The sequence below is a fragment of the Juglans microcarpa x Juglans regia genome, chromosome 4S, assembly GCF_004785595.1.
Source record: "Juglans microcarpa x Juglans regia isolate MS1-56 chromosome 4S, Jm3101_v1.0, whole genome shotgun sequence".
In the NCBI taxonomy this organism is placed as follows: Eukaryota; Viridiplantae; Streptophyta; class Magnoliopsida; order Fagales; family Juglandaceae; genus Juglans; species Juglans microcarpa x Juglans regia.
The window spans coordinates 8,067,283-8,089,052 of NC_054601.1; the positions used below are offsets into that span (position 1 = coordinate 8,067,283).

The 21,770-nt window shown below is 34.5% G+C and overlaps 2 protein-coding genes and 1 non-coding gene across 6 annotated transcripts; all 3 read right to left on the reverse strand.

Moving 5' to 3' along the window:
* Positions 1–744: 744 nt before the first annotated feature.
* TRNAW-CCA lies at positions 745–816 on the reverse strand. The gene has a single exon. It is a non-coding gene; the product is annotated as a tRNA-Trp (tRNA).
* A 3,863-nt stretch (positions 817–4,679) lies between these two features.
* Positions 4,680–10,236, reverse strand: LOC121262553 (monosaccharide-sensing protein 2-like). Of its 4 annotated transcripts, none has more exons than XM_041165072.1 (6): positions 10,017–10,236; positions 9,310–9,422; positions 8,558–9,118; positions 6,539–7,491; positions 5,533–5,720; positions 4,680–5,334 (listed from the first exon to the last, which is right to left on the reverse strand). In XM_041165072.1, exons 2-6 carry the CDS (start codon positions 9,386–9,388, stop codon positions 4,890–4,892), a joined length of 2,226 nt encoding a protein of 741 aa, XP_041021006.1. In that variant the 5' UTR covers positions 9,389–9,422; positions 10,017–10,236; the 3' UTR covers positions 4,680–4,889. The 4 variants fall into 4 exon arrangements, with proteins under 4 accessions (XP_041021006.1, XP_041021003.1, XP_041021004.1 ...); XM_041165069.1 differs by having other exon boundaries at positions 9,310–9,427; XM_041165070.1 differs by having other exon boundaries at positions 9,689–10,236.
* Positions 10,237–16,134: 5,898 nt separating this feature from the next.
* LOC121261999 lies at positions 16,135–16,876 on the reverse strand. Its single transcript, XM_041164447.1, has 2 exons — positions 16,602–16,876; positions 16,135–16,432 (listed from the first exon to the last, which is right to left on the reverse strand). The coding sequence occupies exons 1-2, from the start codon at positions 16,874–16,876 to the stop codon at positions 16,135–16,137; spliced, it is 573 nt and encodes a 190-aa protein (XP_041020381.1).
* Positions 16,877–21,770: the final 4,894 nt, after the last annotated feature.

Genomic DNA, 21,770 nt, shown 5'->3' on the forward strand with positions numbered 1-21,770 from the left:
TCAGGTCAAATAGTCGTATTAAGCTTTCGTCTCATTTTATTTTATTTAAATTATTACAATTTGTTTAAATTTTAATACAAAATATAATAAATAATTTAATTTTTTTTAAATTTTATAATAATAATAATATTAAGAAATAATATTTTAATAATATTTTATATAATTTTTAAATTAATTCATCTCATCTCAACTCACTATGAAACTTAAATAAGAGAAAAAAAACAATTAGGAGCTTATGCGGACATTATTGCCTTATTAAATTATAACAAATTAATAAATTAAAAAAAAGTGGGAATTGAACCCGACGTGAATCGAACATGCAACCTTCTGATCTGGAGTTAGACGTGCTATCATTGCGCCACGAATCTACCACTGATGCAATTTATTATAATATTAAAAAATAATATTCTAACAATATTTTATATAATTTTTAAATTAATTCATCTCATCTCAACTTACTATTGAAACTTTAAAGAAGGAAAAAAAAACAATTAGGAGCTTATGCGGACATTATTGCCTTATTAAATTATAACAAATTAATAAATTAAAAAATTATTATTATAATATTAAAAAATAATATTTTAACAATATTTTATATAATTTTTAAATTAATTCATCTCATCTCAACTCACTATTAAAACTTCAAAAAAGAAAAAAAAACAGTTAGGAGCTTATGCGGACATTATTGCCTTATTAAATTATAACAAATTAATAAATTAAAAAAAAAAAAAAAAAAGTGGGAATTGAACCCGACGTGAATCGAACACGCAACCTTCTGATCTGGAGTCAGACGCGCTACCATTGCGCCACGGATCCACCACTGATGGTAGTCTGCCAATATTTAATATATAATCATTTATTTGTTGATCTCCGTTCCCAGTTTCCGGGGAAGAACTCGTGGTGTGGGGGTTGAATGAAGCTGTACTGGATGACATTCAGATTTGTTCTCGGTGGTGATCTTCAGAAACCCTAACCCTAAATCTCAATATAGAGCATTGTATTTATGACATTTTTCATATCCACAACCCTGAATGGCATTCATTGACAGACTTCACAGTTCATTCCATTTCTTTCCAGGTAAGCACCCTAATTCCTTTTTTCCTTTGTTTATGGTGTATCTGAGTTGTAATGTTACTTCATGTTTATGATTTAATTAATATTTATTATTTTCCAGCAAATTGTGGATACAAAGCAGTCAATTTGGGGTTCAAAGCATTCGAATTTAACGACCGGCGTTTGGGCTAACTAGTGGTAGGCTTGGCCGTTGCCGACCACAGACCCACCGGAAGTTTTTGGCACTGACAGCGGTTACCGGTTCGGCGAGTTGCTGGGGAGAGGACCAGAGTGACCAAAATGAGGCTGTCATTAAGATTGGAAGAATTTGACGTGGCTGTAAAAGATCGGCTAACAAAATTTCACGGCACGATCAGCTCTTTCCTTCCCATTGCTTTCGTGCTTACATTTTTTTTCACACTTATCTTTTATGTATTTCTTTTTTTTTATGTTTTTTTTTCTATACAAATTTGATTAAAATAAAAGACGATACATGTTAGAGGAGTGGGATTCCCCAACAAAATATCCCAAAATAACAACTACGGTGCAAATGTGGTGAAAAAAAAAAAGATTTTAAGACTAATTTCTTGGTCTCTACCCAAGCCTTACTAAGAGAGAATCATCTTAAAAGACGTTTTAAAGGTAAGCCACCGCTGGAAGTTGTGCAGCGGATGCACTGTAGTTAAAAATCTTGAGGTATTTGTTGGTGAGGTCTTTAGTCTCTCTCATAAAATCATCGGTTAGGGAAAGTAATAACTCCTATATATTGGCAGAAGAATGGCAAATTTGTAGTGGAAGAATAGTCAACCCATGCCTCTAGAGTGGTGCGTGAGGACCACGTGCTGGTGGAATGGAGGAGGGGTCTGTCCGATTCGGAGGGTGAGGAGTCTGCTGGTGCGACGCATGAAGACCACGCTCGAAAACAAACTGCACGTGAGGGCCACACGCAGACATTTTGGGCGCAGTTCCATGTTGTCCCAATAAATCGGCGGGAGGGGAATGTCATGATGGGGCGCATGTCGACTGTTCATAGTCGGAGTGCAACAAATTTGAGAAAATATGTGCCGGTGGAAAAACACTACCATAAAAGCGTATTTACAAATAGGTAGTGGAAAGGAAGAGGAAAAAGAAAAGGAAATGGAGAGGACTTGAAATGATTGGTTTTCTTTCTAGAAAGAAGGTAGAGCTTCTCTGTCTAGAAAAGGAAAAAGGTAAAATGGTTTAAGAGGTATTTCTAATACTTTGTTAGTTTTTTTAAATGTTTTGAAAAAGAGTGGTACTACTCTGTCATTCAAACCGCTGCAAGCGACCTCTAGTTCAAAATTATCTTTTTTATTTTTTTTAATTTTTTATTCATATTTTTTTATTATTTTAAAACTTTTTAAAAAAAAATCAATATACTAATAGTCACTTTCTTAATTATTAAGTAAAGAAAAAATAAAATAAAATAAAATAAAATACATGAGGTATCAAAATGAGGGACAAGTTGAGTAGGCAAAATAACATTATTCTTAGAAAAATGTTTGAAAAAAGAGTAAAATTAAAAAAAAAAAATTACACGGCGAGAATTCTCGATGGACTAAACAATCTTTTAAAGATAATAGGACATAGTCAAGTACGTTGTGTATATAATATATAAGAATAATTCTTTTCATCGATCACTATTTATTACCCCACACTCTATAAAAAAAAAAAAAAATCATAATACGTGAGTAGCTAAGATTTTTAGAACCAAAACAAGAAAATCATACACTGGGACAATTAAAATCCATCACCACCGCCCGAAGGAACAATGTTTTGAAGAAGAAAGCTTTAAGCTCATTCATAAAATGATTAAATGTTACGTTTGAGAATATTGAGTGGGTTGTGACTAGTTGCTTGATTCCTTGTTGGTAAATATGGTTGGTTCGTTCAGGGGAGATGATTAATGCATGTGTGCTACTTATGTTGGTAAATACAGTTGTTTTCAGAGAGATGGATATTTTCGGAAATTCCTGATTTTATTGTTATTAGGATTTATTCTACGGAAAGTTTAGGGCCATTTAAAGGTTTTGGTTATGTTCTTTTTTGGCTTTCTGAAGAATTAGGTATTGGTTATTTTCTTCCACTGCTGATGAATAGATACGGTGGCTCTAATTTCACAATAGGTGTTATGTAATTTGAGTGTCTTTTGGTCATCAGTGTAATAAGAGTATATACCACAAGGAAGTGGCTAAGATCTGATAAAAGAGGAAAGACATGGTGTGTATGATACTGATCTTTAACACCTTTGCTTTTCCCCTTAAGATCATTCTTTTTTTTTACCTTTGAATTGTAAAACCTATGCATGATGTGATCTTAGGAGTGGTTTTTGCTATATGACCCGTTTGCCATTTATTTACTTATTTTTTTTCTCGATAAGCTGGTTGTAGATATGCTCCCAAGTTTCTAGTTATGACATCCTCTTTTCGCCAATAATGGGGTGCTTTTTTTTGTTAATTCCACTCAGTTCAAGGCCTCTCGAGTATGAAGACAGAAGATCCATTCAATAATCCGTTGGAAAAAGTTGTGAAAAGCAATGCAACCACTGAAGTGTGCAGGAAGGTTGATCGTTTAGCCCCAGTAACTCTGACCCAAGAGCAACAAGCCATCCATCAGAAGAGGAGGCCATGAGCGTACCAGTGGAAGAGACCTTGATATGGTGCCTCCTGATGTTGACCCTGATACAATCAGGTGGATTCCTGCAAATCATCCTTTTACAATCAGGTGGAGGCCATGGCCATGGGCCATCTTTAGTCTGGCTGGAGATAGGCAATATTGCCTTCTGAATCTAACCATGTCTCATTGGACATATAGCAAGTCCCTGCTCTACCCAGCATCCATCTATTGGTATAATTGACTACAGAAGTTGTATAATTAGATAGGAGCTTGGTTTAAACTGTATCTATTCTATCGGCATATCTTGCATGCATGAAATTGACGAGACTTCCAGGTTATCAAATCATTTAATGTCACATTTAAGGATGATAACAAAAAAAAAATGATGAATAACACCTTTCAAAAAACAAGTTTATCATCAATACAATATAATAAGAGAGACGAAAATATAATATATAACATAATTGGTGTAAATAATGTAATGATCATAATTAAACCCATCTAGACACCGAAATAGAGAATCTAAACATAGCTTTAAAATAGGTAGTTTGCTTTGCTAGCTGAAGGTATGAAAATTCTTCATAATTTTTGTTCTAACTACTTTCAATAATTTGAAGAAAAGTAAATATATATATATATATATATATATATATATATATATATTTCGCGATACTAAATGCATAGCATAGACTTTAAATGTGTTTATCTCTCTCTGAAGTATTTGGAATAGAAAATTGTAGAAAATCCTAATCTCAAAATACAGGTACTGTTGCACAAGGTGAGGCTCATCTGCTAAAGGATGAGCCGGATTAAAAGTCAATGATTTCACAACACATTACACAATTATGTTTTAAAATGTAAAATACCTTATAAAAGTAACGTCATTTTATAAAAACATCTTCATTTTAAAAAATATGTTGTTAAATCTGTTGCATAGATATCATTACTCTTTCAAAAATAAGCAACTAAGACCAGTGGGCTACATGAGATAGCTAAATATATCAACCTCTTTATTGAAAAAGTTCCCAATAATTTATCATACAATAACCCAAAATTTTTTCAATTTCTTTAAATCTGGAGACTATTTTCATGCATAATGAAACCACAAGAAGAAAAAAAAAATTTAAGAACAGACGACGGATGACATCTTTAGTGGCTGAAACTGCCGACTAACTGCAAAATCTGTTTGAAGTATCCAATTACTCGCTCTTGACAGCAGCAGCTTTGCTTGCACCAACAGCAAACATCTCAGTAATGACTTCCAGTGGCATGCCTTTGGTTTCTGGAACCTTTAAAAAGATGAATATCCAGGAGATGACACAGAAAACAGCATAAATACCAAAGATACCAGCAAGGCCTATTGCACTGAGCAGATCTGGCAATGAGTAGGTGACTATAATGTCTCCAATCCAGTACGCCAGGGCGCAGATTGCAATGCAGAGGCCGCGAACTCTTGTGGGGAAGATCTCAGAGCATAGAATATTAGGAACCGGGCCATATGCCATGACGAAGCAGCAGAAATAGACCACAACACAAGTGACTGAGAATGCTGCATTGACAACTGTGCTTATTTCCACAAGCTGGGAAATTACTAGAATGATGAGAGTCAGAATCAACACTGGAATTGTAGTGAGTAATAGTGTCCTGCAATAAGGGGTTTATTAGTTCTAATCGTCAAGAGTATAATTCATGAGAGCTACATACGATAACATTGATGCAGATAAAAGATGTCGAACTTAATCAACCCACTGAGGAACAGGTGGTAAAGTAAAATCCGCGGGGGGGGGGGGGGGGGGGGGGGGGGGGGGGGGGGGGGGGGGGGGGGGGGTGTGGTTGAATCACCTTCTGCCAGTAATATCCATGAGCCTCATGGCTATAGCTATACAAGGAAGCATCAACAAGGTTGTGAATGCACTGATAAGGAACGATGCGGAATTTGTACTGAGCCCTAAGTCTGCAAGAAGTACTTCAACACCTGCATCTTCCAGAATTTGGGGAGTGTAGTAGAGAACACCATTTATTCCAGAAAACTGCACGTGTATAGAAAAAAAAAATATGGTTATTAACTTCACTACACTAAGCATTATAAGAACTTGATTGACCAAAAACAGATTTTCATGCAGGAGAAACTGGTAGAAGATGACAAAAATAATTCTTTAGTCCATAACTGTAAAATATGAGAGCAATAAGACAAATATGAGTTAGGACTGACAACCCATGAGAAATCCAGTCCATGACTTATCACATCAAATAATCGTGAATGAACTATCACTTCTAAAGAACGGTTTCCGAACAAGAATTCTTCAGTTTTTGAAATTGACAAAAAAAAAAAAAAAAAAAGTATGGGATAGGAACACAATGGTTTATCCCCAGGGATTAAGAATGACTTAATTAAAAGCCTCTGTTCCTTCCAAGATTCCATGAGTTGGAAACCACCATTTTCAATTTAAGATAACAAGGAATGAAGGAAAGCTTGTCATGAAAGACAAAGATATGATCTCAGAGGGAAAAGAAAAATGAAAACAACTTTAATACACATAGATGGGCTGGCCTCGTGCCATCTGGGTCACTGCTTTTAGTTTGAGTGACCAGGAGCGCGAGTACTAAAGAAATCAAACTTAAGCAGTGGCAATGAACAACTGTGACCTGCAAAACAACTGAATTCCAAGCCAAAGTAATGCGTGCTTAACTACTGGTTCGAGAGGACTGGTCCAAATTGGGCTTCTTAGACCAGTTTCCAAACTGGTAAGCCACTATGCAAGAATTGACAGACTAGGTCACCACTTTCATTTTGAAATAAACTGGAGCAAATAAGTATAAAAATCAATGACATTTAAACATTCGCTACCTGCTGAAGTAGCTGAATTCCAACTCCAACCATCAATGCATGCCTAACCCCTGGCTGACGAAGAGCAGCCCAAACTGGTCCTTTTGAAGCAGTTTCAGATGGATGAACCATTGCTGGTCCAACTGGATGCTGCTCCATAAGCTCTTTGGTATACAGAGCAGGCTGGCTTACTAGAGCAGCAGCCTGGATAAACTCACCCTCTGCGGGAACATCTCCTCCAGTAAGTGAAACAAGGGACCCACGTCGGGTTCCAGGACCCCCATCCTGGTGCATATAAATCCTTTTAAACCCTCCTTCCTTCTTTCCATCCTCACCTATTCTCTCAGTCCATTTCCATGCCAACTGCCAGCCACCACCAATTCCTGTACTGCTAACTGCCTCCCCAGTCCCTTGCATGAGACTGCTATGGCGCCTCATGCTCAGAACACTGCCATGGGATTGAGGGGGGATCATGTCTTTCTCCATGCTGGTTGTCTGACGAGAGATCAATGGACTACGCAGATTGTCATCAGAGTCTTCCCCTGCGGCATCTGATGCATACTCCTCACCTTCCCTATGCTGGCTCTCTTCATCCCACTGTTCATTTTTAACATGAGGCTCAGCAGTGCTGAACATGCTGCCAAAATTAGGAAAAAGCATGCTTCGCATACTTCCCGTCTCAGGAAGCTTCTCATGGACACTACCAAAGAGTGTCACAAGTGGGTCCATGAGTGGTACACTTTGGTTCACCATGCTTCCCTGGCGAGAGGCAAGGCCAAGAGAACTCTGTCCAGCGACAGCAACAGGTTTGGCATCCCAGTAGAGACCTTCTTCAGGTCCATATAATCTAATTGTGTCTTTCCGAGCAGTTGGTTCCTGAACATCATCAAGTTCATCTGCAGGTCCTATTATGTACTCTTCTATAGATGTTTCACCCCCAATTCCAAGACCTTCAACGAGCAAAGCCATCTCACCTGTGTATCAACAATGCTTTAGCAAGATAAAAACATAAAAATTTCGGTGAACAAAAAAGATTAAAACAAGATTTAGTTAAAGAAAAACTCCACATGGAAGTAAAAGTTCTTATGTTCATAGATTTAATTGCCATAAGATGCACGAGAAGAAAGAATCTTTTGTTTTCTTCTTTTTTAATATTAACAAACATTACTGAGACGCAAGGAAAAAAACAGATGAAAGGAGAAAGAAAGGAGGTTACTCAATTAAGAATGCCGCAAGTGACACTAGCATGTTGCTTGAAACAATGATTATCTTGGGACATGGTACAAGCACACGAGTTTATTTAAGATTGCTTCTTTAGATCAGAGTATGCATTACACTTTCTTTTATTTAGCAAATTATCTTTCTATGCCTCCCACTCATTATCTATTTCCAGAAACTACAATTTATTAATATATAAGGCTTATATTTTGTTCCCAAACATTTTTTAATACTGCATTGCCGAACAAAGATGAAGCATATTTTGAAAAACAAAATACATTAAGCCATCTGATTTAAAAAATAAGACACATTTGCGTGTCTTGACTTTAAGGGGATTCTCTCGCAAGGAGTTTGAAATATTTGCAATACATTTAAACATATTTCAAATTTAGATTCAAAATGATATAATAAAGTCATTATTATCCATCTACCTGTGATCAAAAACTCAAAAAAAAATTGTCAACAGAGTTTCTTATAGTCAAACAGCACCTATCACTCCATAAAAATTCAACTGTGCTAAACAATGACCAGTTAGAAAAAAGAGAATCTTATTTACAAATTTTTACATCATAAATGTTGAAAGTAATATTTTGAAATGCTTTGAAAGCAAACAAAAATGCAATGTCTTAAATTTTCAAACGAAAAATCAATTATCCATGAACTTGTAATATATATATATATATATATATATACATATATAATTTGGGATAATAATGCACACCAATCGACATCTGAGTCAAGGAATGTAGAAACCAAATGGATCCACAGAGATAAGAAGAGAGGCCTCCAATTTCATATAATGAATTGCATTAAAGAATGAACCTGAAACGTCTTCCCTGCCACGTAATCTCTGGAGAACCTTTTCTGCCTCGGTCATCTTTCCTTTACTCACAAGCCACCGGGGAGATTCAGGCAAGAAAAACACTGTTAGTGCAAAATATATGAGAGAGGGAATGGAAAGAATTCCAAGCATTAACCTCCAGCTGGGTGAGGTCATCAGTGACATCCCAAAAATCATACAATACGCCAAAAACATGCCCCCCGAACCAGTGAATTGTGGAAGTGTATTTAACAATCCCCTTATTTCTGGTGGGGCAGTCTCAGATACGTACACCGGGATAAGAGTAACCGCAAGACCAATTCCAAATCCATCTAAAAGCCTTGCTAAACATAGGACATAGACATTGGGTGACCAAAACATTATCAAACCACTTATGAAGTAGAGCATTGATGATATTATAAGCATTGGACGCCGGCCAACCCAATCTGATACGGATCCTGAGAATGTTGTAATACATGTGGCTCCAATGAGAGACATGGCCACAACAAGACCTTCTACAGTAGTTCCCAGGTCAAAGTCTTTCGTTATATAAACAACAGCCCCTGAAGGTAAAGATACCATCACAGAAAACTTAGCTTTCTATCAGTTAGGCATAAAGATAACATTCAGCGCCAAGTGGGGACCCAAAAAAAAAAACGAAACAAAGCAAGGGAAAAAAATGCCACAGTTGGAGACCATTAAACAGATTCAACTGTCGTAAATAAGAGATTCCAACAAGTTAAAGAAGGGTTACCGGCAATTGTAGCATTATCCCATCCTTGTAGAAAGTTGCCAATTGTAGCAGCAATAGCCACTAGCACAGCTCCCTTCATCTTCGAACCAATCAATCAAAGTCCCAATCTAGAACTAACCTGCGAGAAAAGGGAAATCTAGAGATTACACAAATTAAACAACCAACCACTCCCACCACTAAACTAGATCTAACACACTTATCAGTAACCGACGAGCAGAGTACATTCACAACCACACATTAAATTAAAAATGCCAGCATACCCACATACCTAAATCCATAGTAACCAATCACTACACAACCTATTTAAGAACACATTAGAACACCCATCAATATCAGCAAATCAATACACCAGAAAATTCAGATCTTTCGGACTCCTTACCTCTTCAACTCAAATGGGGACAGGTCAGGCTAATGTGAGAGAGAAGAGAGACCGACAGAATGAGTGAATTTTAAAGTACTCGGGACTCAGAAGAAAAAGGGGTTCCTTGGAAGAGAGGGAGGACTAACCGTTAAAAGAACAGCTCTGTGCCTCTGTAATCTTTCCCTGTATCTAGGGAAAAGAAAAAAATCTCGATGTGAACAAACTGGCTTCTTGAATGGAATCTCTTAGTATAGGAACAAATATGAGCCTGTTTCTAAACATCAATTTGCAGAGGAGATCAAATTAAGACAGGAAGAAAGGTGCGTGAGCAGCTCTGGCCAACAACCTTTCAAAGTCCCTCTACACTCTTCTTTGATCCACTCCACCCGCTGCTTTGCTGCTCACTCCTCGACAACACTTCTGGTCCAGACACCCTCAAACCGCTACTAAAATATACGTTCGGAACTGGAAAGGATTATTTTTTATGGCATAACGATAAAAATCATGAACAAAAAATATTCAAGAATATCAGCCAAGACTGAATAATAAATTATACATACACACACATAAATATATATATATATATAACTATCACACAGAGAGAGAGAGAGAGGGAGCGAGAGAGAGATTGTCTAGTGCATGTGTGCGCCAGCAGTTGCGTCTGACTCTGCGAGCAAAACCTACTAATCTCAAGGCTTCCAACCGGTCCAAGCAATCAAGAACCACCACGGTAATTTTTTTTTTTTTTTTTTTATTTCTCCTGAATTAAAAGTTACTGTACATGGTTTTGTTATTTCTGTAGTCTACCGTATGACCCTTCTCCTCGGGAGGTCTATATACGTATATATACACACAAGGATTGCTTCTACGGAATATGTCTACGTATAAAATAAGAAAAAAAATAATATTTATAATTATAAAATGCATAAATATTATATATTTTTTTAAAAAAATAAGTAAATATAAAATTTACATAAATTTACATAAAAAATTAATTAATTTTTTAATAATAAATTCTAAACTTTTTTTTATAAAAGTGTATAATATTTACATAATTTATAACTTTATTTAATATTACTAAAAAAAACTCAATGCACCCTAGCTTTTTAAGTAAGCCTTCGTCTAAACTTTTTACTACCAAACAAAACAACAAAAGTCTATTCTATGCCCAAAAAGTAACAACATGGAAAGAAAATTCATAGGTTTGTACGGTTTCGAACTGCGTAAAATGCAAAAACTTTATTTTTTCAACCACGAAACGGAACCAAAATTCATAGCTGGCGTCGGTGGCAGAAGATATTTACTTGTGTCCACGATTTTTCAGCCATTTTGTCCAATGCTCTGCAACATTAATTTTTGAACAAGAGTTAAATTATAAATTCTTTTTTAATATAAAATAAATCTAAATATCTTATATTAAATTACATTAATTTATAAATTTATTTTTATAAAATTTTTATTTAAATCTAATAACTTTTTTGTAATCTCGTAATTTAAAAAAAAAATACTAGAGATCATGCATCAATAAATAGATTCATAAATAACTTCTTTAATTATTATTATTTTTCTTTGGTTCAACCAATCGTCCATGCTAGCACTTCTCTCCCGACAGTTTGTATTTTTGGCTTAAATTTTGGTCAACTTTACTTGATTAGATTGGCTGGACACGCTAGGTTTAGAAAGTGGGACACCATCTTCTTTAATTTTCATAATAAATAAAGAAAACTTAGGCTTCATTTATTTTTACAGATAAGATAAGATGAATTGATATTAAAATTAAAAAATTAAATAAAATATTATTAGAATATATTTTTTAATATTATTTTTATTTTAGAATTTAAAAAAGTTAAATTATTTATTTTAATTTATATTAAAAGTTGAAAAAATTATAATAATGAGATGAGATGAGATATTTTCTGAAAACAAACGAGGCCTTAATTTTAAACTCAATTTTCAAATATTTGATTGAATTGATTTCAAACAAAAAGGCCGATCCCATAACTACACCATAATTGGTATTCAATTTCAATCAATATTGTGTTAATGCCTTAATTTGCACAACAAGCCAAAATGAAAGAAAGAATTATCCCCGACCCACGATGGTGATTCGAGTCTTGATAGGGTGCTCTTTGCGTTCATCCATAAAATAATAATAAAGAAGCAAATAGAAATAAATAAAGAGAAACACAGATATTTACGTGGTTTGGCAAAAAAGCCTACGTCCACAGGTTGTTTGAGGTCAAAATCCACTATGATTAGTCATTTTACAATCTCTCATGACTTCACATATTACTCAATACAATTGAGAAATTTCGTCTAGCGTAGAGAATGATAAGAGAGAGAAACCAAGAGAGAATTCTGGAATACCTCATTCTATTAAAATGAATAATATTTACATAGTATTTAGACTGGAATAGAAAATAAACTAAAAAGCACTCTAGCTTACAGTGCACGTGAGTGTAGGTAAGTGAGAATTAAAAATTAATACAATATATACTAATAGCCCCCCTCAAGTTGAAATGTGAAGATTAAGAATACCCAGCTTGCACAAAAGACTACAAAATCTATCGAAACCTAAAGGTCTAGTAAAGAAATATGCTAATTGATGTTCAGAAGAAATATGAAGAGTTACAAGATCTTTATTTTGAACGATATCTCTAACTAGATGACAGTCTATTTCAATGTGTTTAGTCATTTCATGAAAAACTGGATTAGTAGCAATGTGAAGTGCTGCTTGACTGTCACAATAGAGAAATTTTACAATCTCTCATGACTTCACATATTACTCAATACAATTGAGAAATTTCGTCTAGGCATAGAGAATGATAAGAGGGAAATCGAGAGAGAGAAACCAAGAAAGAATTCTGGAATACCTCATTATATTAAAATGAATAATATTTACATAGGATTTATACTGGAATAGAAAATAAACTAAAAAGCACTCTAGCTTACAGTGCACATGAGTGTAGGTAAGTGGGAATTAAAAATTAATACAATATATACTAATAGCCCCCCTCAAGCTGAAATGTGAAGATTAAGAACACCCAACTTGCACAAAAGACTACAAAATCTATCGGAACCTAAAGGTTTAGTAAATAAATATGCTAATTGATTTTCAGAAGAAATATGAAGAGTTACAAGATCTTTATTTTGAACCATATCTCTAATTAGATGGCAGTCTATTTCAATGTGCTTAGTCATTTCATGAAAAACTGGATTAGCAGCAATGTGAAGTGCTGCTTGGCTGTCACAATAGAGAACTGGTGCTGATGAAAAATAGATCCCAAAGTCATGGAAAATATATAGGATCCATTTGACTTCACAACAGGTAAAGACCATAGAGCGATACTCAGCCTCTGCAGAGGATCGTGAAACAGTGACTTGCTTTTTGGATTTCCAGGAGATTAAAGAATCTCCAAGAAATATACAAAAACTAGTAACCAAGCGTCTGGAATCTAAACAGGTGGCCCAATCAGAGTTACGGAAACCTTTTAGCTACAAGGAAGAGTTGTTGGGGAAGAAAAAACTTTGTCATGCAGTAGCCTTGATATATCTCACAACTCAAACTGTTGCATCATAATGTGATTGACGGGACTGATCCATGAATTGACTTAAGGTGGCAACAGAAAAAGATAAGTCAAGTCTAGTAAGAATTAAATAAAAAAGACAACCAATTAATCGTCTATAAGAAGCTAGATTATCAAGTAAAAGACTTCCATAATCAGTTTTAGAAAGTCTTAGATTTTGATCCATTGGACTGCCAACAGGCTTGGCAGCTAATAAACCAGCATCATAAACAATGTCAAGTGCATACTTTCTCCGAGAAAGATATGCCCTTAGTGGATGGTGTACCTTCCAGTCCCAAAAAATATTTCAAAGGATCAAGATCTTTTAATTTGAAATGCAAATTGAGAAAGTGCTTAAGGGCAATAATAGATGGAGAACGATTAGAAGCAATGACAATATTGTCGACATATACCAACAAAACCATAAAAGATGCACCAGAACGTTTGGTAAACAAAGAATAATCATATTTTAATTGAATGAAACCATAAGCAATTAGTGTGGATGAGAATTTAGAGAACCATTGTCTAAAGGCTTGTTTCAAGCCATATAGAGATTTGAGCAATTTACAAACCCGAGTATCTCCAGATTTAGAAAAACATGGAGGAAACTTCATATACACTTCTTCTTCCAAATGGCCATGAAAGAATGCATTATAGACATCCAATTGATATAATTCCCAGTTATTAATAGCAGCTAAGGCAAGAAAACAGCAAACAATAGTTAGTTTTGCAACAGGTGAAAAAGTATCAAAATAATCAATACCTTCGCGTTGGGTGTATCTCTTTGCAACCAATTGAGCCTTATACCTTTCTAAAGTGCCATCAGATTTCAACTTACACTTGTAAACCCATTTACAACCAATTGGTTGCTTCCCAGGGGGTAATTCAGTGAGGATCCATGTGTTATTTTCTTCAAGAGCAGTAATCTCAGCTGTCATTGCATCCTTCCAACGAGGGTATGATATGGGTTGATGGAAGAATTGGGGCTCAAAAAGGGAATCAATAGAAGCACAAAAGTGTTGATAGGAGGGTGAAAAATTAGAATATCAAATAAAAAGAAATAAGATAAAGAATACCTGATGAAGAAGAACCATCAACCAGAGGAGATGGAGTAATTGTTGCATTTGAGAGCAATGAACAATGGTAACGCTGCAAATAATTAGGTGTCTTTCTATTTTGTATAGATCTTCTAAGAAGGACGGGTGGTATGGTGGTTTGGGTGGAATCATGAGAGGGGGAAGAAGAAAGTGGAATATGAGAGGAATGAAGGGATCTAGAAAGTAAGGAATATGGAAATGAAACGTTGGAAAGAGGAATGAGTAAAATAGGATTTAATGAAGGAAAAATATTTTGTGTGTCAAGAGTCAGGTGATGATATGGAAAATTTGATTTAAAAAGAAAAATATGTTCATGAAATATGACGTATCGAGAAACAAGAATTTTATGAGTGTGAAGATTATAAAGTTTGTATCATTTGATGCCAATAGGATATTCAAGAAAGACGCAAACTTGAGCTCAAGCAGAGAATTTATAGGATAGAGAAGTACTAAGGAAAGAAGCATAACAGAGGCAACCAAAAGTTTTAAGGTGAGTATACTGAGATTTAACAGAAAAAAGTACTTCATATGGTGATCTATTATTTAAAACAAAGGTAGGTATTCTATTAATAAGGTAGACAGTAGTGAGGATGCAATCACTCCAAAAATGTAAAGAAATATTTGATTGAAAATGAAGAGATCTAGCAACATTAAGAATATGTTGATGTTTTCTTTCAGCAATAGCATTTTGTTGAGGAGTGTATATACAATTATGTTGATGTATAACCCCCTTACTAGAAAAAAAAATCATATTATATTCTAAACCATTATCAAGACGGACAGATTTGATTCTACAATTAAATTGAGTCTCTACAAAAGTAAAAAAAGATTGTAAATATGATCGTGTTTCATATTTAGATTTTAACAAATAGATCCAAGTACAACGACTGTAATCATCTACAATAGTAAGAAAAAATATGAAATCATCATATGAAGTGACTAAGAAAGGTCCCCAGATATCACAATGAATGAGTTCAAAAAGAGAACTAGTAGTAGAAGAACTCAAAGGAAAAGAAAGTCGTTTTTGTTTAGCAAGTGGACAAACATCACAATGAGTATTATTTGTAGAGCAAGGTATATCAGAAGCTAGGGCATGCAATCTAGAGTCAGAAATATGTCCCAAACGACAATGCCAAAGATAATAATTATTTTTTACAGCATTACAATGAGAAAGTGTATTTGAATTACAAGAAACAGAACTACCGAAAATATGTAGTAAATGATATAAACCTTAAGAAATTTTAGCTACTCTAATCGTCTTCCAATTGAAGAGGTCCTGAATGTAGCAAAAATTATGTAAGAAAATAAGAAAACAAGATAATTGAGAAGTTAGTTTGCTAACAGAGACAAGATTAAAGATAAATGTTGGAACATAAAGAACATCAACTAAAACTAAATAATCCGAGAGTCTTACCGTGCCTTTGTGTGTGACTCAAATGTAAGAACCATTAGGTAATTTCACAGAGATGTTAATAGGAATTGGTGGTGATATGAAAAATGAAAGAGAACTAATCATATGATCACTTGCCCTAGAATCATGAATCCAAGATTGTGAACCAACAACAGAGAATGCTAAAGATATAACTGAAAGGGATTGTGCAGAGGTCAATGGTGCAGTGGAGCTAGTAACAACAGAAGGTATTGTACCTACTTGATTCACAGATGAAATATTAGTTTGAGGTTGAAGAAAATTAATGAGTTGTTGACATTGCTCGAGAGAAAAAGGAAAAGGTGGAACCGTAACCAAATCAGGAACAAATTGGTTAGCAATAGCCGGATTGGCAGTGGCCTGATTAGGGTTTCAAGACTTTGCTCTATATCCTCGTGGATAACCATGGATCTTATAGCATTTGTCAATGGTATGACCTGAGAGGCCACAATGAGTACAGTAAGGGCGAACTTTACGAGGAGCCGATGGCTTACCAATCCTGGATCCAACCACAGAGCCCTTCATCTGACTAGAATTGTGATTAGTCAACATAGCAACAACCTCATTAGAAGATAAAGAATCAGAAGAAATTTCTTGCTGCTTTTCCTCTTGAAGGATAAGCGAGAACACTTTGTTAATCGGAGGAAAAGAATCCAAGAGCAAGATCTGACTACGGAGATGTGTATAAGACTCATTAAGTCCCATTAAAAATTGTAGGACAAAGTCCTTTTGTTGATATTCAACAATCTTTTTGATAGTGCCACAAGAACAAATAGGCATAGGGCGAAATGAACCATTTCTTCCCAAAAACTTTTCAACCGTGTAAAATAAGAACTTACAGATGCATCGGCTTGAAGCAAGCAATAGCCTTCCGGATCTGGAAAATGCGAGGTCGATTGCTCTGTGCAAACCGTTCCTTTAAGTCGTTCCACATCTCTTCTGCAGAATCGATGTAAAGAACAGATGATGCAATTTCTTTAGACAAAGCATTAAGCAACCAAGGAAGAACAACAATATTGCACCAAATCCAAGCATGATACATAGGATCACTCTCAAAAGGTTTGGGCAAAACACCATTAACAAAACAGAGTTTACTTTTGACAATAAGGGCCATGGACATGGATCAGTTCCTTGTGAGAAAATTATCACCAATGAGGGATTGGGAGACGAGCATCGCGCCGAGGTGATCTCCACTCTAAAGATAGTATGGATTAGAATAATCCACAAAAGGGGGAGGACGAAACGGAGGAGGGTGAGCGCAGGAGGCGGTTCTGTAGTTGGAATGGTCATGACGGCACAACAGTGGACTAGGGTTAGGGTTTCATCGCAACTGATACCATGATAAGAGGGAAATCAAGAGAGAGAAACCAAGAGAGAATTCTAGAATACCTCATTACATTAAAATGAATAATATTTACAGAATATTTATACTGGAATAGAAAATAAACTAAAGAGCACTCTAGCTTACAATGCACATGAGTGTAGGTAAGTGAGAATTAAAAATTAATACAATACATACTAATAGAGAAGTCATCTCCAGTCTCTGGAGAGTCTATCCTTTATTCGTGAGTTCAAATCCCACAGACAGCGGCACAAATCTCTATAAAAGGAGGAGATCTCTACAAATAAAGGATGAGCTCTCCAAAGGTTGGGATGACTTCTCTACGCCTAGACGAAATTCCTCCATTGTATTGAGTGATATGTGAGGTCATGAGATATTGTAAAATCACCAATCATAGTAGATTTTGCCCCCAAACAACCTGTGAACGTAGCCTTTTATATTGAACCATGTAAATCTTTATCTCTCTTTACTTATTTCTATTTACTTATTTATTATTATTTTATGGATGAAAGCGAAGTGCACCCTATCGAGGCCCGAATTACCATCGTGGGTCGGGAATAATTCTTTCCTCTCTTCCAGTCTGTTGTGCAAAGTAAGACATTAACACACTGAAAATATAAACTCCAACCTTTTTTCTCCAATCCTAAAAAAAAAAGAAAAAGAAGACTCCATGCCTTTTATTCTTATATCTCCCACATCCCTTTCCGCTTCCTTTCTCTCTTCTATTTATAAAGAGTTATTTTATTTTCAACTTGGAGTATATACTACTAACATCATTTAAATCATAAGATTTAATTTATAAAATATAAATTTTAAAATTTATCTTTTAAATTAAATTATGCTACATAAACAATACAGTTTTATAATAGCAATACTCAATTCCTAATTTTCTTATATATATTTTTTTTCTTTATATCAATGAGATATGATCATCGTGTTAGAGCACTAACATTGATTTCTCTATATGCATATGTAAAATAATATTTTTTGGAGATTGATTTTGCATATCAAGAAAAACTCTCACATTAGATTATGCATCTTTGAGCCAAATAATAAAAAAATATTATTATTTTTTTATTATTTATTTTTTTCCTAATTTTTTTTTTCTTTCGGAATTCTTTTCGTTGGTGTTAAGAGAGAGAGAGCAAAGAGAAAGAAATGTTTCAAAAGAGGGTTTGTTTCCGTTGGTGTCGAGAGAGAGAGGGGGAGGAGAGAGAAATAAGTAGTAAAATAATTTGAGAAAGTTATAATTATGAAATAAGTTGAAATAAGATAAAATGAAACACTTTCATTATCTAAACGAGGCCTAAATTCAAAAAAAGCTTACCGGTTGGAAGAGTAAAGTTCTATCTTTTGGAGGTAAGATAACTCTTATCAAACATGTTCTCTCAAGTATGCCAATTCACATGCTATTGGTCATGAAGTTGCCAAATGGGGTTTTTAAAATCATTTCGTCTATTTTCTATCATTTTCTTTGGAATTCTAATGAAGAACGGATAAAAAGGAAATGGGTAGCATGGCGGCACACTTGTTTCCCAGTTGAGGAAGGTGGGTTGGGATTTTGAAGCCTTGTTGATGTTCAGACATCCTTATTCATGAGATTTGCATGGCAATTGTTGGATGGTAGTTCTTTATGGGCAAAATTTTTCAAAGCAAAGTATTTGGCAGATTATCACCCTACATATGCAATGACTAATGGTAGAGGTTCTAGATTTTGGAAGGGTATTATGGCAGCCTTACCCACTGTTATTAAACATTCAAATAGTCTAATTCGGCAAGGTGATGTTAATTTCCGGTATGACAATTGGCTAGGAGATGGCGCTATTTTTTAGACACAAGAGATGAGAGGGAACCCACGGCTTAGAGTGGTTGATGTATGGACACAGACTGGGTGGGATATAGTTAGTTTACAAGACCTAGTTTCGACAGATTGTGTGCATAAAATAGTGCATTGGAAAGGATCATTAAATTCTGGAAAGGATATACGCATTTGGCAGCCTAATGGAGATGGGATATTTACCACTAAATCAGTTTGGGAGTTAATCCGAGATCATGGGAATATTTGTCCATGGCGTAGTGGCTATGGTAGAAATATGTTCCAAAAAAAAATATTGTGTGTATGTTGGCAAGCCCGAAGAGAAGCTTTACCAGTAGATGAGAGGATTAGTAAGCTTGGTATTTTGATGGCTTCTAAATGCCATTGTTGTATTTCTCCTCAACAAGAAACCATAGATTATGTATTGTGTAATGGTGAATTAGCTTCTAAAGTTTGGAAATATGTTGCTAATGTGGTGGGTGTTAGATTACCTCATTTTAATTCATGGCAAGGTCTTATGAATTTTTGGTGGTTAAGGGAGTCGACATCTACCCAAGTTGCTCTTTGCAGAGGAATTTTACCTATAGTGATTACTTGGGCCTTATGGAGAAATCGGTGTGTAGGTAGAATGGAGGATTTGAAGTTAGACTGCTATGATGTTATTCGGGTGATTAAAGTTTCTCTTGTAGATATTTTTTCCCAACAGCAGAAATTTAGGAAGAGGCGTGTTAATGATGACAAAATTCTGAAGGAGTTAAATTGTCATGTGGTTCCGTTGATTAACAAAATCCCTAAAATGGTGACTTGGAAAAAATCGATTAGAGGAGATTTTAAACTTAATGTGGATGGTTGTTCCATGGGTAATCCTGGTGTAGCAGGAAGGGGAGGATTAATTCGGGATGCAGAGGGTAGGGTCATTGCTGGTTTTACAAGGTACTATGAGGTTGCTACAAACACTTTAGTGGAAGGATGTGCTTTACTTGATGGTTTACGCTTAGCTAAACACCTGGGGCTCACTAATATTTTGATAGAATCTGATTCGAAAGTTGTAGTACAATGGATCCGAAATGGTACTTGTAATTTCTGGTATATGTGAGAGTTTTGGGAAGAAATACAAAGTTTGTTAAGGATGTTAAGAGGCTCTATCAATCATATTTATAAGGAAGCTAACATGTTGACGATTTTTTAGCCAAATAGGGTGTGAAGAATGTTGATCGAATTATCATAGGTGCTGATTTTGGATATGGTATAATTCGAGGCCTTTTACTTACGGATCGGTGGGAATTGCCTTATTTACGTTCATAATTCATTATATTTTTTCATTGGTTTATTGGTTGGTACAAGGGATGTTTTTCTTTGGATCTTTTGTAACTCCTTGTACTTTTTGGTTTAACAAGGTATTCTTCAGCCATAAGTGAGGGTTTTTAATAAACTTTGGGAGAGACCACTCTTGGACAGGTGGTCACCAACTCTTAAAAAAAAAAAAAAAAAAAAAAAAAAACAAGGCCTAAATTTGATACACGCTATTGTCAAGTTTTTCAACTGTATATATTTCTAACTGAAAATATTTTTAGTTGAATTTTTAGATATTTTATTTCAATACTATTCATTATTATAATATTAAGAAAAACTCTATACACCACATGTATTACTATCTCACTCTCATCCTACTATGTAAGATGTGAAATATTTATCATCATTGATTCTTATGATGATAAATATGTCACATCTTACATAAAGAGATAGAAATATAATAAGAGTGTAGAGTATAATATTACTCTATTATTAATAGATTATTTGAGATATTTTTAACATCTAATTTCTACTGCCCTCACCCTATGAAGCTCACATGCCAAAAGAGTAACTCATCCATTCTATAAACTCTTAAACACCCGATCTACTTGACTTGAGATACCTAGCAATCTTACTACTTATTTCTCTAATAAAAAAAATTTGATAACTTCTTCCTTGATCGTTAGGAGTGATATGGATCTATCTAATGAAATTCTGAAAACAATTTACAAAAGCGCACCATCCATCTAAATAGCTTTAAACAAATTAAAACAATCTAATTTTAATACATTATAAAAAAATTGTTTATTTACTGTCAGTTATTTTCTAAAAAAATTAATATATCATGTCAAAATTGTATTCTCATCACAAATAATTTATCATAAATACTCATTTTTCTTATAATAGTATAATGATATATATATTATCAAAACTTACCAACAAATTTAAGGAAAGAAATATCAAATTATACCCATGTATTATTCTAAATTATAGGTGAAGCCCTACATGACGTGACTAGCTATTAAAATATGATCATGTTAAAAAAAAAAATAAACATTGTTTAAATAAGAAATGTTTATTTATATCATGAAACCATTTGTTCTCCAAATACAAAAAAAATAAGTGACTTCTCTTCAAAACATGCTGACTGCTAACGGACGATATAGACCAGTTTCGTCTAAATAGGAAAGAGACATCCTTAAACAGTTTTTTAACAAATACATAAATATTTATAAAAGAAAAAAACAAATACATAAATAAAACGAAAAAAATCAGTGTTTGACTGATGAATGATGTTGAAAAATCACATAAAAACTTAAAATAAAAAGGAAAAGTCAGCACACGAATAGCCCACCATTAGCCCTAAATAAACAATACAAATAATAGCACGAAAAGAATTGATTACATTCCATGGTAAGATGTTTCTGCTTTTGAATTTCATAAATTCACTATTTTTATCACAATATTATTTCTTTTTGATTTAGTCATAAATATTTTTCATAAAAGCTAATTTACGGTTTGATACGATAATTTAGATTACAAAATTATTTTTATTTA

Excerpts from the sequence above, each read along its gene's own strand:
- LOC121261999 (XM_041164447.1), bottom strand. The coding sequence starts at position 16,876 with ATGGCCCTTATTGTCAAAAGTAAACTCTGTTTTGTTAATGGTGTTTTG. Across the intron at positions 16,433-16,601 it reads TGCTTCAAGCCGATGCATCT|TCAGATCTTGCTCTTGGATT; the intron begins GTAAGTTCTTAT and ends ACATCTCCGTAG.
- LOC121262553 (XM_041165072.1), bottom strand. The coding sequence starts at position 9,388 with ATGAAGGGAGCTGTGCTAGTGGCTATTGCTGCTACAATTGGCAACTTT. Across the intron at positions 7,492-8,557 it reads TGGCAGGGAAGACGTTTCAG|GTGAGATGGCTTTGCTCGTT; the intron begins GTTCATTCTTTA and ends GTTGATACACAG. Across the intron at positions 5,335-5,532 it reads ATGGATATTACTGGCAGAAG|GACACTATTACTCACTACAA; the intron begins GTGATTCAACCA and ends CCCTTATTGCAG.